General features: G+C 46.3%; 1 protein-coding gene across 2 annotated transcripts in view; it reads left to right on the top strand.

The window, feature by feature from the left end:
• Positions 1–882: 882 nt before the first annotated feature.
• The window catches only part of RIF1 (replication timing regulatory factor 1), a 51,617-nt gene continuing 39,616 nt past the window's right edge, over positions 883–12,883 (top strand). Inside the window, exons 1-3 of one of the 2 annotated variants that reach the window (XM_083154034.1) lie at positions 883–1,040; positions 3,463–3,581; positions 12,740–12,818. In XM_083154034.1, the coding sequence (XP_083010160.1) occupies positions 3,475–3,581; positions 12,740–12,818 (186 nt within the window). In that variant the 5' untranslated portion in view covers positions 883–1,040; positions 3,463–3,474. The remainder of the gene's footprint in view (positions 1,041–3,462; positions 3,582–12,739; positions 12,819–12,883) is intronic. The other variant, XM_083154033.1, reaches the window with a different exon arrangement.

Below are 12,883 nucleotides of genomic sequence, written 5' to 3' on the forward strand. Positions count from 1 at the left end.
GATTAGGGGGGGGGGCAGAAATATCATTGTACGGGGCCCCAAGATTTCTGTTGCCGGCCCTGCTCGCCAGATCCTCCCCGCTGGCTAGTGCCGGCGGCAGGGGCTTCACTGAACTGGGATGCACGTGCGTCTCACGCGCACAAGCGTCCCAGTCTCTCGGCGGGGACGCTGTGTGTCCCTGCCCGTCTCCGCTTCAGGGAGACGGGCAGGATTAGGGGGGACGCTCGGGGTGGCAAGGGCGACAGTCGGCTACGGCAGGGACCGGGGGAAGGCTCCGTTTCCCAGGGGGCGCTCAAGCGTCTCTTGCGCGCGCTCCCCCTGGCGGGGCTGGCGTGATGGCATCTGTACATTTACATTGAATCATCTGCACCATTTCACTGCACTTTACCAAGTATAGTAGCTCTTACTAACTGCTTTGGGGCTCATCTACATTTGGATACAAATCATTTTAAAAGACACCCACGCTTCCCACATTCACAATCTCTTTTCACAGTCTCTCCATATATGGAACTAAACACGCCCTTTGGGTGGAGCATGACACGCCCCCTCAGTGGGGATCTCTGCAAAATTCTATTTCCAACTATAATCTCCCTGAAACTAGTTTTTAAAAGTAGGCAAGTATGAGTTTACTGCAGGTGTCAGCTATACAGGGTACTACGGTAACATACAATCTCTATACACTGTGACTGTGTGACCACGATGCGGCTCTAACAAGCGCTTCCGAGTCCAGAGTCCCCCGACCCCGTGTCTGTCCCCGGCCTCATCCATGTCCATCTCTCCCCCCTCCCTTACCGCTGGAATCATCGATCCACTCTGGGTGCAATTAGTTCCCCTGGCTGCCATCCACCATCTCGGCGCTCTACTATACAGTCAGCCGCTTCCATCCAATCTGGCGCCATTTTAGTCGGCGGGAGCTGGAAGGGGCGGTGCCTGCAGAGCGCGGGTAAATCAGGCGGTGACTGCAGGGGGACGGCGAGCGCTGGTGCTGTGTCCTGGGGATCTGCAGTGTGAGGGGCTCCGGCGGACGGCTACGTCCCGAGGTGAGCGGGGACACCGGGGCAACGAGCAGGGATCGGGTGGGATGCTTGTGGCAGGCTGACAGACCCCATGAGGCGCTGCAGTGACAGTGCACAAGAGGTTCTGCAGCAGCTGCTCAGTCTTCACTGTAACTCCCCAGCTTGTCTATAGACCTTGGTTAGGCCACACATGGCATTTCCGTGGTGTGGGACTACAATCCCCAGCGTGCCACATCAGCTGGTTTCAGTTGGTCCGACTAACTTCCTTGTATCCCCTCCATGTGTTATGCAGCAGGGCGCCTGGGGTGACAGTGTCAGGCACACACTGAGATGCTGCTGTCAGGCCTGTGGGAACTTGAAGATTGTGGGCCTGGTCATCGTGCCCACCACTTCTGCCATACCTCCAGTGCTGGTGGGAATGGGGCTGAACACTACCTGTGTGGCAATACACAGAGAGGCCAGTGCTTATTGGCTGGACATGCTTTTTGTGGGCACATCTGTGCTGTGTGTGGCAATCTTGCTGACCATGTTGTGCTGGTACAGGAATGGACAGAGCTGCTGATAGAGATAAACCCAATAAGTACTTTGTACACCGCTAGTGTCAGAAAGTAGCCCTGGGGCATGAATGCACCACCCACCTGCAGATCTTCTACAATATGTCAGTAATGTATGTATACTAACTAGGAGATCTGGATACTGTTTGTGGTCCCTGAGGGCAAAGTTTGGCCACCAGTGTACTGCACTAAGGTACAGGAAGGCCCTTGGCATTTACCAAAGGCTTTTGTGATCAACTTTCAATGTTCTTTTTAAAACCGTTAACTATTCTGAAATCTTAAAGAAACAATAATGGTGGCTGCACACAGGGTGATGTGCTGTGAGAGCATTCTGCACACAGCACTGCTTAGCGATCTGTCAGTGTTCTCTGCTGAGAACACCCGTCCTGACCCCAGCGTTTATCAAAATGTATCAAGCATGCTGGTTATAAATCGCTGAGGCGATATCGATGCTCTGGGCCACCTATTTCTAGGGGCCCTACATAGCGATAGGCTACATAGTGATGTAGGGGAATTTCCTAAGCAATCTTTACGCAGTGCATGTGCGATCTAACAAGGGTTCTTTTAGAAGGGTTACTTGTATGTCTGTGTTCAGCTGTAAGGCATGTTGTAGCCCTTGGTACATGTTGCAGTCTGGAATCATCTTGGTCCACGTGATTGTCAGATTATCTGCAGGAAAAACATTTGAGGGCTGCACGTAGCAGATTCTGGTGCTTTTCTGAGTGTAAACAATCGGTGAATTATTGTATTCACAATTGTGGCTTACTGACACTTGGGGATATATACAATGATTTTTGCGAGCAGTGCTGTTCCACAGCGATGTGTATGTAAACGCATGTGGGCCGCTAAAACAGCGAGGCTCGCAGCTAAATGTAGCAGGCTCCCTGCATTAGCCCAGATGCTTGCTGTTTGGGGGGAACCCTCGCCATCATCTTGACAGCGAGGCTTCCCACGGAACATTGAATAGGGTAACTGGCCGATGCGAGGGTCGCTTGTTTTCGGCAATCCTCGCCGGCAGCATTGAATGCTGCCCATAGTGCTGAGTACTTGTCATTCTACCCTTTTCAGAGTCACAGATTAACCTGGTTCATTTCTTAGTGTGAAAGGGACCCAAAAAACATGGAACCAGTTGCCTGTGAATACAACCTGTATATCTTGCAGGTTTGGACACTGGAAGAACCTGTGTGGAAAACCCCAGGTTCCAGCCACAGTGTCAAAGGGGTCTGTTCTGGATTGGAACCATACTAGTTTGGCACGAAAGGGGAGGGACATTTCAAGGCTCCTAGGAGACGAGTTTTCTATAGAAAAAAATGGGCATCTAGGAAATAATAATAATTTGATAGGTAGATGCTGAATGGTTGGTTTGGGAACCATGTCCACTCTTAAAAAGGCTTGATACATCTCCTCTAGGGTGGCTAATCCTGGAGTTTGGCCCCAAAATAGATGGGACTTCAATCTCTGGATTACAGGATTAGACTGCGCATACGGTCAGAGGTCATGCGTAGGCCGCACCACAGACGACTGACCCGCTTCCAGCGTATCCCCTGCACCCGGCTGATGACTTTCGGCAACAACCCGGGGCCCGCACCGCTGAACACCATGCCTCACCATGTAAATTGGAGTTAAATTAGGGAGGCCAATCCTGGGAATGCTGAGACTGAGCATTTTTCAATCCCGAAACCCGGAATTGGCATCTCTAGTCTCCGCCATATTGCCTTATTCACTGCAGACCCATTGACTGCTTGGTGTGTGGCTGACAAACAGATTTCAGAGCTGGTTGTTTTAAAGCAAACTTAATTGTAGCGATTAGCCACAAAATTGTATCAATGTTCTGTATATGCCATTGCATTCCTACTATAATGACCGCATTTATTTTATTTATATTCCCATAGCATTTATGAAAAATGGCAGCTTCAGTCGATGATTCACAATTGGTGCCTTTACTAGAAACTTTGGAGGATTCCTCTACCTCATACACAGAAAAAACAGATGCATATCTCTCCATTGCTAAGTGAGTAAACACTGTCAAGTAAATATTTCTTACTACAATGGCAAAATGTCTGATGTTTGACGTGTCTGGTTTTTAGTTTTAATCCCTTGGAGTGTTTCATTTGTACCCCTTTCACAATCTCAGCAATAACATGGGTTATTGCACTTTAACCCCTTCCTGACAGAGCCAGTTTTTGCGTTCCTGACAGAGCCCTTTTTTTCAAATCTGACATGTCTCACTTAAGTGGGGATAACTTTTTTTTGCTTTTACTTATCCCAGTGATTTTGAGATTGTTTTTTCGTGACACATTGTACTTCAAGTTAGTGGTAAATTTTCGTCGATACGGTCTGTGTTTTTTTGTGAAAAATACCAAAATATCGTGAAAAAATGGAAAATTTAGCGATTTGCAAAATGTTAAATTTTCTGCTTGTGAGACAAATAATCTTACCACTCAAAATAGTGAATAACTAACATAGACCATATGTCTACTTTATGTTGACATCATTATTTCAACTTCCTTTTAATTTTTTTGGACACTAGGAGGCTTACAATATGAATAGCAAATTCTCAATTTTTCAAGAAAATTTCAAACACTGATTTTTTTAGGGACCAGTTCAGTTCTGATGTGACTTTGAGGGACTTGTATGTGAGACACCCCCATAAATGATGCCATTTCAAAAACTGCACCCCTCACAGTATTCAAAACAGCATTTTGGAAGTTTGTTAACCCTTTAGGTGTTTCACAGGAATTAAAACAAAGTGTAGGTGAAATTTCAAAATTTCTTTTTTTTTGCAGATTTGCAATTTTAATACATTTTTCTAAGGAACACAGTACATTTTACTAGAGAAATGTGACTAAAAATTGATTCCCCCAATTCTTTTGTTTTCATAAATATCCTATATGTGGCCCTAGTGTGCACGGTGACCAAACCACAGGCTTCATAATAGAAGGAGCACCTACTTGATTTTGGAGCCTCCTTTTTATGAGATTATTTTTTAGGCACCATGTAGGTTTCTAGGCACCATAACATGCTAAAAGTTAGGAACCCCCCCACAAGTGACCCCATTTTGCAAACTACACCCCTCAGGGAATTCATCTAGGGGTATAGTGTACATTTCAAACCCGCAGGGGTTTCACCAATTGTGGTACAACTGGGCAGTGAAAATGAAAAATTATTTTTTTTACACAAAAATGCAGTTCTGGCTCCAAATTTGTCATTTTCAGAAGGTATGAAGGAGACAAAGCACCCCAAAATCTGTGCCCCAATTTCTCCCGAGTACGGCAATGCCTCACATGTGACCAAAAAATACCAGTTGGGTGCATGGCAGGACTCAAAAGGGAAGGAGTGATTTTTGGATTTTGCAGCTCAGATTCTGGTGGAATTTTGGTGGGTGCTATGTCGCATTAGCAAGACCCCCCAAGCACCAATACAGTGGAACCCCCCCACAAGTCACCCCATTTTGAAAACTACACCCCTCAGGGAATTCATCTAGGGGTATAGTGTACATTTCAAACCCCCAGGGGTTTCACCAATTTTGATACAAGTGGGCAGTGAAAATGAAAAATTACATTTTTTTACACAAAAATGCAGTTCTGGCTCAAAATTTTTCATTTTCAGAAGGTATGAAGGAGAAAAAGCACCCCAAAATCTGTGCCCCAATTTCTCCCGAGTACGGCAATGCCTCACATGTGACCAAAAAATACCAGTTGGGTGCATGGCAGGACTCAGAAGGGAAGGAGTGATTTTTGGATTTTGCAGCACAGATTCTGGTGGAATGAATGGTGGGTGCTATGTTGCACCAATACAGTGGAACCCCCCCACAAGTCACCCCATTTTGCAAACTACACCCCTCAGGGAATTCATCTAGGGGTATAGTGTACATTTCAAACCCCCAGGGGTTTCACCAATTTTGATACAAGTGGGCAGTGAAAATGAAAAATTACATTTTTTTACACAAAAATGCAGTTCTGGCTCACAATTTTTCATTTTCAGAAGGTATGAAGGAGAAAAAGCACCCCAAAATATGTGCCCCAATTTCTTCCGAGTACGGCAATGCCTCACATGTGACCAAAAAATACCAGTTGGGTGCATGGCAGGACTCAGAACGGAAGGAGTGATTTTTGGATTTTGCGGCTCAGATTCTGGTGGAATTTTGGTGGGTGCTATGTCGCATTAGCAAGACCCCCCAAGCACCAATACAGTGGAACCCCCCCACAAGTCACCCCATTTTGAAAACTACACCCTCAGGGAATTCATCTAGGGGTATAGTGTACATTTCAAACCCCCAGGGGTTTCACCAATTTTGATACAAGTGGGCAGTGAAAAAGAAAAATTACATTTTTTACACAAAAATGCAGTTCTGGCTCAAAATTTTTCATTTTCAGAAGGTATGAAGGAGAAAAAGCACCCCAAAATCTGTGCCCCAATTTCTCCCGAGTACGGCAATGCCTCACATGTGACCAAAAAATACCAGTTGGGTGCATGGCAGGACTCAGAAGGGAAGGAGTGATTTTTGGATTTTGCAGCTCAGATTCTGGTGGAATTTTGGTGGGTGCTATGTCGCATTAGCAAGACCCCCCAAGCACCAATACAGTGGAACCCCCCCACAAGTCACCCCATTTTGCAAACTACACCCCTCAGGGAATTCATCTAGGGGTATAGTGTACATTTCAAACCCCCAGGGGTTTCACCAATTTTGATACAAGTGGGCAGTGAAAATGAAAAATTACATTTTTTTACACAAAAATGCAGTTCTGGCTCAAAATTTTTCATTTTCAGAAGGTATGAAGGAGAAAAAGCACCCCAAAATCTGTGCCCCAATTTCTCCCGAGTACGGCAATGCCTCACATGTGACCAAAAAATACCAGTTGGGTGCATGGCAGGACTCAGAACGGAAGGAGTGATTTTTGGATTTTGCAGCACACATTCTGGTGGAATGAATGGTGGGTGCTATGTTGCACCAATACAGTGGAACCCCCCCACAAGTCACCCCATTTTGCAAAGTACACCCCTCAGGGAATTCATCTAGGGGTATAGTGTACATTTCAAACCCCCAGGGGTTTCACCAATTTTGATACAAGTGGGCAGTGAAAATGAAAAATTACATTTTTTTACACAAAAATGCAGTTCTGGCTCACAATTTTTCATTTTCAGAAGGTATGAAGGAGAAAAAGCACCCCAAAATATGTGCCCCAATTTCTTCCGAGTACGGCAATGCCTCACATGTGACCAAAAAATACCAGTTGGGTGCATGGCAGGACTCAGAACGGAAGGAGTGATTTTTGGATTTTGCGGCTCAGATTCTGGTGGAATTTTGGTGGGTGCTATGTCGCATTAGCAAGACCCCCCAAGCACCAATACAGTGGAACCCCCCCACAAGTCACCCCATTTTGCAAACTACACCCCTCAGGGAATTCATCTAGGGGTATAGTGTACATTTAAAACCCCCAGGGGTTTCACCAATTTTGATACAAGTGGGCAGTGAACATGAAAAATTACATTTTTTACACAAAAATGCAGTTCTGGCTCAAAATTTTTCATTTTCAGAAGATATGAAGGAGAAAAAGCACCCCAAAATCTGTGCCCCAATTTCTCCCGAGTACGGCAATGCCTCATGTGTGACCAAAAAGTGGCAGGACTCAGAAGGGAAGGAGTGATATTTGGAGTTTGCAGCACAAATTCTGGTGGAATGATGGTGGGTGCTATGTCGCATTAGCAAGACCCCCCAAGCACCAATACAGTGGACCCCCCCCACAAGTGACCCCATTTTGCAAACTACACCCCTCAGGGAATTCATCTAGGGGTATAGTGTACATTTCAAACCCCCAGGGGTTTCACCAATTTTGATAAAACTGGGCAGTGAACATGAAAAATTACATTTTTTTACACAAAAATGCAGTTCTGGCTCAAAATTTTTCATTTTCACAAGGAATGAAGGAGAAAAAGCACCCCAAAATCTGTGCCCCAATATCTCCCGAGTACGGCAATGCCTCACATGTGACCAAAAAATACCAGTTGGGTGCATGGCAGGACTCAGAAGGGAAGGAGTGATTTTTGGATTTTGCGGCTCAGATTCTGGTGGAATGAATGGTGGGTGCTATGTGGCATTAGCAAGACCCCCGAAGCACGGTGAAATGATGAACCTAATATTCCATAGATGTGTGGTATATTTTAAAACACTCCTTTATACATAGGCCGGGTTTGTCGGGGCAAGTGTCACACTGGAAAATAGTTTGCTTTCTTATTCCCTTTTTATAGCAAACTTTGCACCTTTTTTGTGTCCTGCCCTTTTTTCCAGTGGAGGGGATTTCATCAGGAAAATGCTGCCCTGGTACAATACGGGGGCCAGTACTAGAAGTACTGGGGCCCTCTGCCTGCTGGTTCCCAAATATTAGGCCCTTTATGACTTCCTCTTGAAAGTGCATAAATGTCCCCCTCTGGCCGGTAGAACGGAATAGCACGTAAGCGTTATACAGTGCCATCTGGATGATATACACGGCCACCTTCTTGTACCAGATTTTTGTTTTCCGCAGGGCACTGTACGGCTTCAGTACCTGATCTGAAAGATCCACTCCGCCCATGTACCTATTGTAATCCAGGATACAATTAGGTTTGGAGGTGTGGGTACTGGTACCTCGTACAGGGACGGAGGTGGTACTGTCTCCGTGAATTGTTGTCAGTATAAGGACATCCCTCTTGTCCTTATATTTGACCAACAACATATTTTCGGTGCATATTCCCCTGCTTTCACCCCTTCTCATTACTTGGGCAATGTGCGTTTTTGGGAGGCCTCTTTGGTTCTTGCGCACAGTACCGCAAGCTGCTGTACCTCTTGAACCAAGGGCCTTAAACAGGGGGATGCTAGTGTAAAAGTTATCCACATAGAGGTGATAACCTTTATCCAGGAAGGGGTGCACTAAATCCCAGACAATTTTCCCACTAACACCTACGAGGGAGGGGGGGCATTCTGGCGGTTGAATTCTTGAATCCTTCCCTTCATAAACCCTAAACCTGTGGGTGTACCCTGAGGTGCTTTCACACAGCTTATACATTTTTATGCCATACCTTGCCCTCTTACTGGGAAGGTACTGGCGGAATTTAACCCTTCCTTTAAAATGTATAAGGGACTCGTCGATACAAATAAATTTTTCAGGGATGTACACCTCTTCAAATTTGGCACTGAAATGATCAATGACCGGCCTGACTTTGAATAGCCGGTCAAAGGTGGGATCATCTCTGGGTGGGCACTGTGCATTATCGGTGTAATGTATAAATTTAAGAATTGTCTCAAATCGAGTCCGGGGCATGGCCATACGGTAAAATGGAGTACTGTACAGAACATCTGTACTCCAATATTGCCTAATTTCTGGCTTTTTTACTATGCCCATATGAAACACCAGACCCCAAAACGTCATCATCTCTACTGCATCTACAGGGGTCCACCTAGCAAATGATGACGTGGGGTTTTGAGCAATAAACTGCTGGGCATATAAATTAGTTTGGTCCACCATTAAATTTATAAAATCATCAGAGAAAAATAATTTGAAAAAGTCAATTTCTCTGAGACCTGTGGAATCAAATTGGATTCCTGGCATGGCCAAAAACTCAGGAACCTGGGGCTCAAAATTGTCTGGTGGTGGGGTCCATACTAGATCAATTATTGGGGGGGGAATCTCAGCTGATCTACGGGGGCGTCTTTGAGGGGGTCCCTCATCAGCAGAGGAGGAAGAGGAGCTTAAGGCAAATCCTTCAAATTCCCCGCTTGCATCACTGCCTGTGTCAGAGTCAGAAGCAAGCATGGCATATGCCTCCTCCACTGAATACATTCTCCTGGATGATTGGGAGGACATTTGGGAGGACATTTGGGAGGACATTTGGGATGCCATTTTTATTTTTGTGTTACCGGTAGTGAAATGTTTCAACACGTGTATAGTGTAGGGGGGGGCACAAACTTTATTTCAATCCGGGGGGTATGTAGTGTGTAGTGTGTATGTGGTGCAGAAAAAAAAAAAAATGCTTTATACCAATAAAAAAAAAAAAAATGAAGGGGTTAAAAAAAAAAAAAAATGAAGGGGTTAAAAAAAAAAAAAAAGGAAGGGGTTAAAAAAAAAAAAGGTCCTGCGCCAAAAATTGAGCACAGATGTTGGTCAGTAACGTCTGTCACTGAACAGCGCTCAAAGGCAACAGGAATTTGATCAAAAAAAAAAAAAAATAGATCAACCCTGTGCCGAAAAAGATGATCAGTGATGTACGTCACTGATCAGCGCACAGCGGCCACAGGACACCCACAAAATCACAGTGTGTGTAAAAAAAAAAATTAAAAAAATACCCCACAGCACACACACAAAAAAAAAAGGTGATCAGTGATGCGACACTGATTACCAGTGAGGTGCAGCAGGTGCACAACCTTTGGTGCAACTGACAGGTATATATAAAAAAAAAAAAACCTCTGTACCCCCAAAAAAGTTGCTGATCACCTCAGATATAGTGATCAGCACAAAAGGCGGGGACAGCAGACACAAAATTTAGCACTCTCTATCACTATCTCTCTCTATCTCTCTATCTCTCACTATCTAACACTATCTAACACTCTATGACACTGCAGCAGCAGCACTCACAGGTATATCTATATATAAAAAAAAACCTGCGCCCCCAAAAAGTTACTGATCAGTTAATTTATACTGATCAGCACAAAAGGAGGGGGCAGCAGTCAGTTATATAAAAAATATATAGCACAATCTGTCACTATCTCTCTCTATCTCTCTCTATCTCTCTCTCTCTATCTCTCTCTATCTCTCTATAACTATCACACTGCAGCAGCACAAAATATAGCACTCTGTCAGTAGGCCTCTCTCTCTATCTCTCTCTCTATCTCTCTCTCTCTATCTATAACTATATCACACTGCAGCAGCACAAAATATAGCACTCTCTGACACTATCTCTCTCTCTATCTCTCTCTATCTCTCTCTATCTCTCTCTATCTCTCTCTCTCTATCTCTCTCTATCTCTCTCTATCTATCTCTATCTATCTCTCTATCTATCTAGCTAATACTAATACAGTGCAGCAGCAGCACAATATCACAGTATGGCACAATTATTGCACAGGATCCAGGAAGCAATCAGCAGCGATCAGGTAAGTATTGCAGCAAGTATTTCTGGTCAGTATGGCGGCAGGGGGGTACGGTGACCGCACTGCACGCTTTCCAGACCGGAATGGCGTCTGCAGTGCAGTCACCGTTAGTTTAAATCTCCCTCCTTGGCTGTGATTGGTCCGTCGGTCCGACGGACCAATCACGGCCTTTGGGGGCGGGCGGGGTGAGGTGGGGTGACACCAGTGTCACCCTTACACCCCGCGGTGATTGGTGCTGTACTTTACAGCACCAATCACCTCTGATCCCGTGTCACCGGCGAACGTTATTCGCCGGTGACACAGGAAAACGCTGTGAATGGCTGTTCACACTGAACAGCCAATCACAGCGATCGCCGACGGGGGGGCGGCATCGCAGCCCCCCCGGGGCATGCACGGACATGTCTGCTGTCAGGGACAGCAGACATGTTGAAACTGTCACCGCGTCTATAGACGCGGTGACAGTTTAAATCCATGACGTACATTTACGCCATGTGTCGGGAAGTGCTTCCCGACCATGACGTAAATGTACGTCAAATGTCGGGAAGGGGTTAAGGCCCATGAATTTAGGTTTTTCTTAGTGAAAGGGTCCGATTAAAATAATATGGTTTGAGTAACCAACTGCATCCATTGACAGGATGGGAGAGCCTGCGCTTTGTGGTAATCAACTCAAATAAACGGCCATGTACACATGACCCGGGTTATTACCAAGTCCCACCAGCCTGTCTGAACGGGGTCTCAGCTGGGCTGCAGCCGTGTTGGGAGTGCGATCTTACTGTAGTTCATGTGGCAAGTTCTTTTTAAAGAACTTGCCGCATGAACAGCCGCCCCCCCCCCCCCCCCCCCATAGTCCCGCAGACGGAATGCCTCCAGCAGTGCCACAGATATAGTGCACCAGTAATACTCCCTGCCCTAGTGTTCCCTCTAGAAATGATTGCGGGCAGGGCGCCGCAGCGCAAGGGGGGCAGACCGGGCCTGCCGACGTCACAATTGAGGAGGCGGGGCCGGCACCGCCGAAGTAACCGTGCTGTCGGGGAAGCGCTCGGAATCGCCGTCAAAGGTGGCGCTGCCCTTCCCCGTGCACACAGCCAGGGCAGGCACCACGCTGTTTTAGCAGGGCGCATTTTGCCCTGTAAAAATCGGGCAGGGCGCAGCGCTAAAACAGCCTAGCGGGAACACTACTGCCCCAGCCTGGCCTCTTCAGCTGCCTTATATGAAGGGAGAAGCAGATATTGCGCTTTCTCCCACCACTGTATGACCCTGGCAGCCATTTAAAATATAGTGCTCCTGGCCCGGCAGCCAATCACTAACCCAAGCTCCGATTGGTGGGCAAAGCTGCTTATAGAATATGCCTACAGCCAGCTGTGTGTCTCCCTGCACCAAAGATGGCTTGGCTGAATCTCTGTGCAGCCAGTCAGGAACTTGGCAGAGGGGATCGCACTGTGCTGACATGCCGCTGAGGTCTCAGTTTTAGAGACCTCAGCGGGGTGTCAGTGCGGCATGATCCCCTCTGCTGTGGTGGGGGGTTCCTGGAAGAGCTGACAGTCGCTGTTAACAGTGCCGCCTGCCGAGTTGACATGCCATGATCCCCTCCGTTGAGGTCTCTGTTACTCAGCATGATGGGGGTGCAGCGGGCCAGGAAGGCACAGATAAAAGGGCAGGGTGCATTCATCAACTGATAAAACATGCAGGGTGCAGCAGCTTCAAAATATGCTCAGCTGTTTTTGAGCTTCGCATCCCACCATGGCCTGTAACACTTCAAGCATGGCCAAATAGCAAAACTGTACTAGGGCATGCTGGGATGTGTAGTTCAACAGCTAGAGGGCCAAAGGTTTCCCATTCCTGCTATAAGGGAATGCTAAAACTTTGGAAAGGCATGATGGGATGGGTAGTTTCATATCGGCTGTAGAGCCACCAGTTGGTCAGGCCTGTAATCGCATTGAAGCAATTATTTCATCATATTTTGTACATAGATTGATTTTACAAGTGATATTGTCACAGTTTTCACTTGGCTCGGCACTAATGAGACTTGTTTTAATCTCTCCCTATAGCCGTCTCAGTGGAGAAGATGGCAAAGATTTCACTGTCCTGGTTGGAAAACAATTCTCACGTCTTTGTAAAGTTTTTAAGGTATGGAAATAAACTAACTTGTATGGCCCTGTTAGAATTGACCAGCGCTGCGCGGTAACTAAACC

Source organism: Crinia signifera, chromosome 7, assembly GCF_055691185.1.
Source record: "Crinia signifera chromosome 7, ASM5569118v1, whole genome shotgun sequence".
In the NCBI taxonomy this organism is placed as follows: domain Eukaryota; kingdom Metazoa; phylum Chordata; class Amphibia; order Anura; family Myobatrachidae; genus Crinia; species Crinia signifera.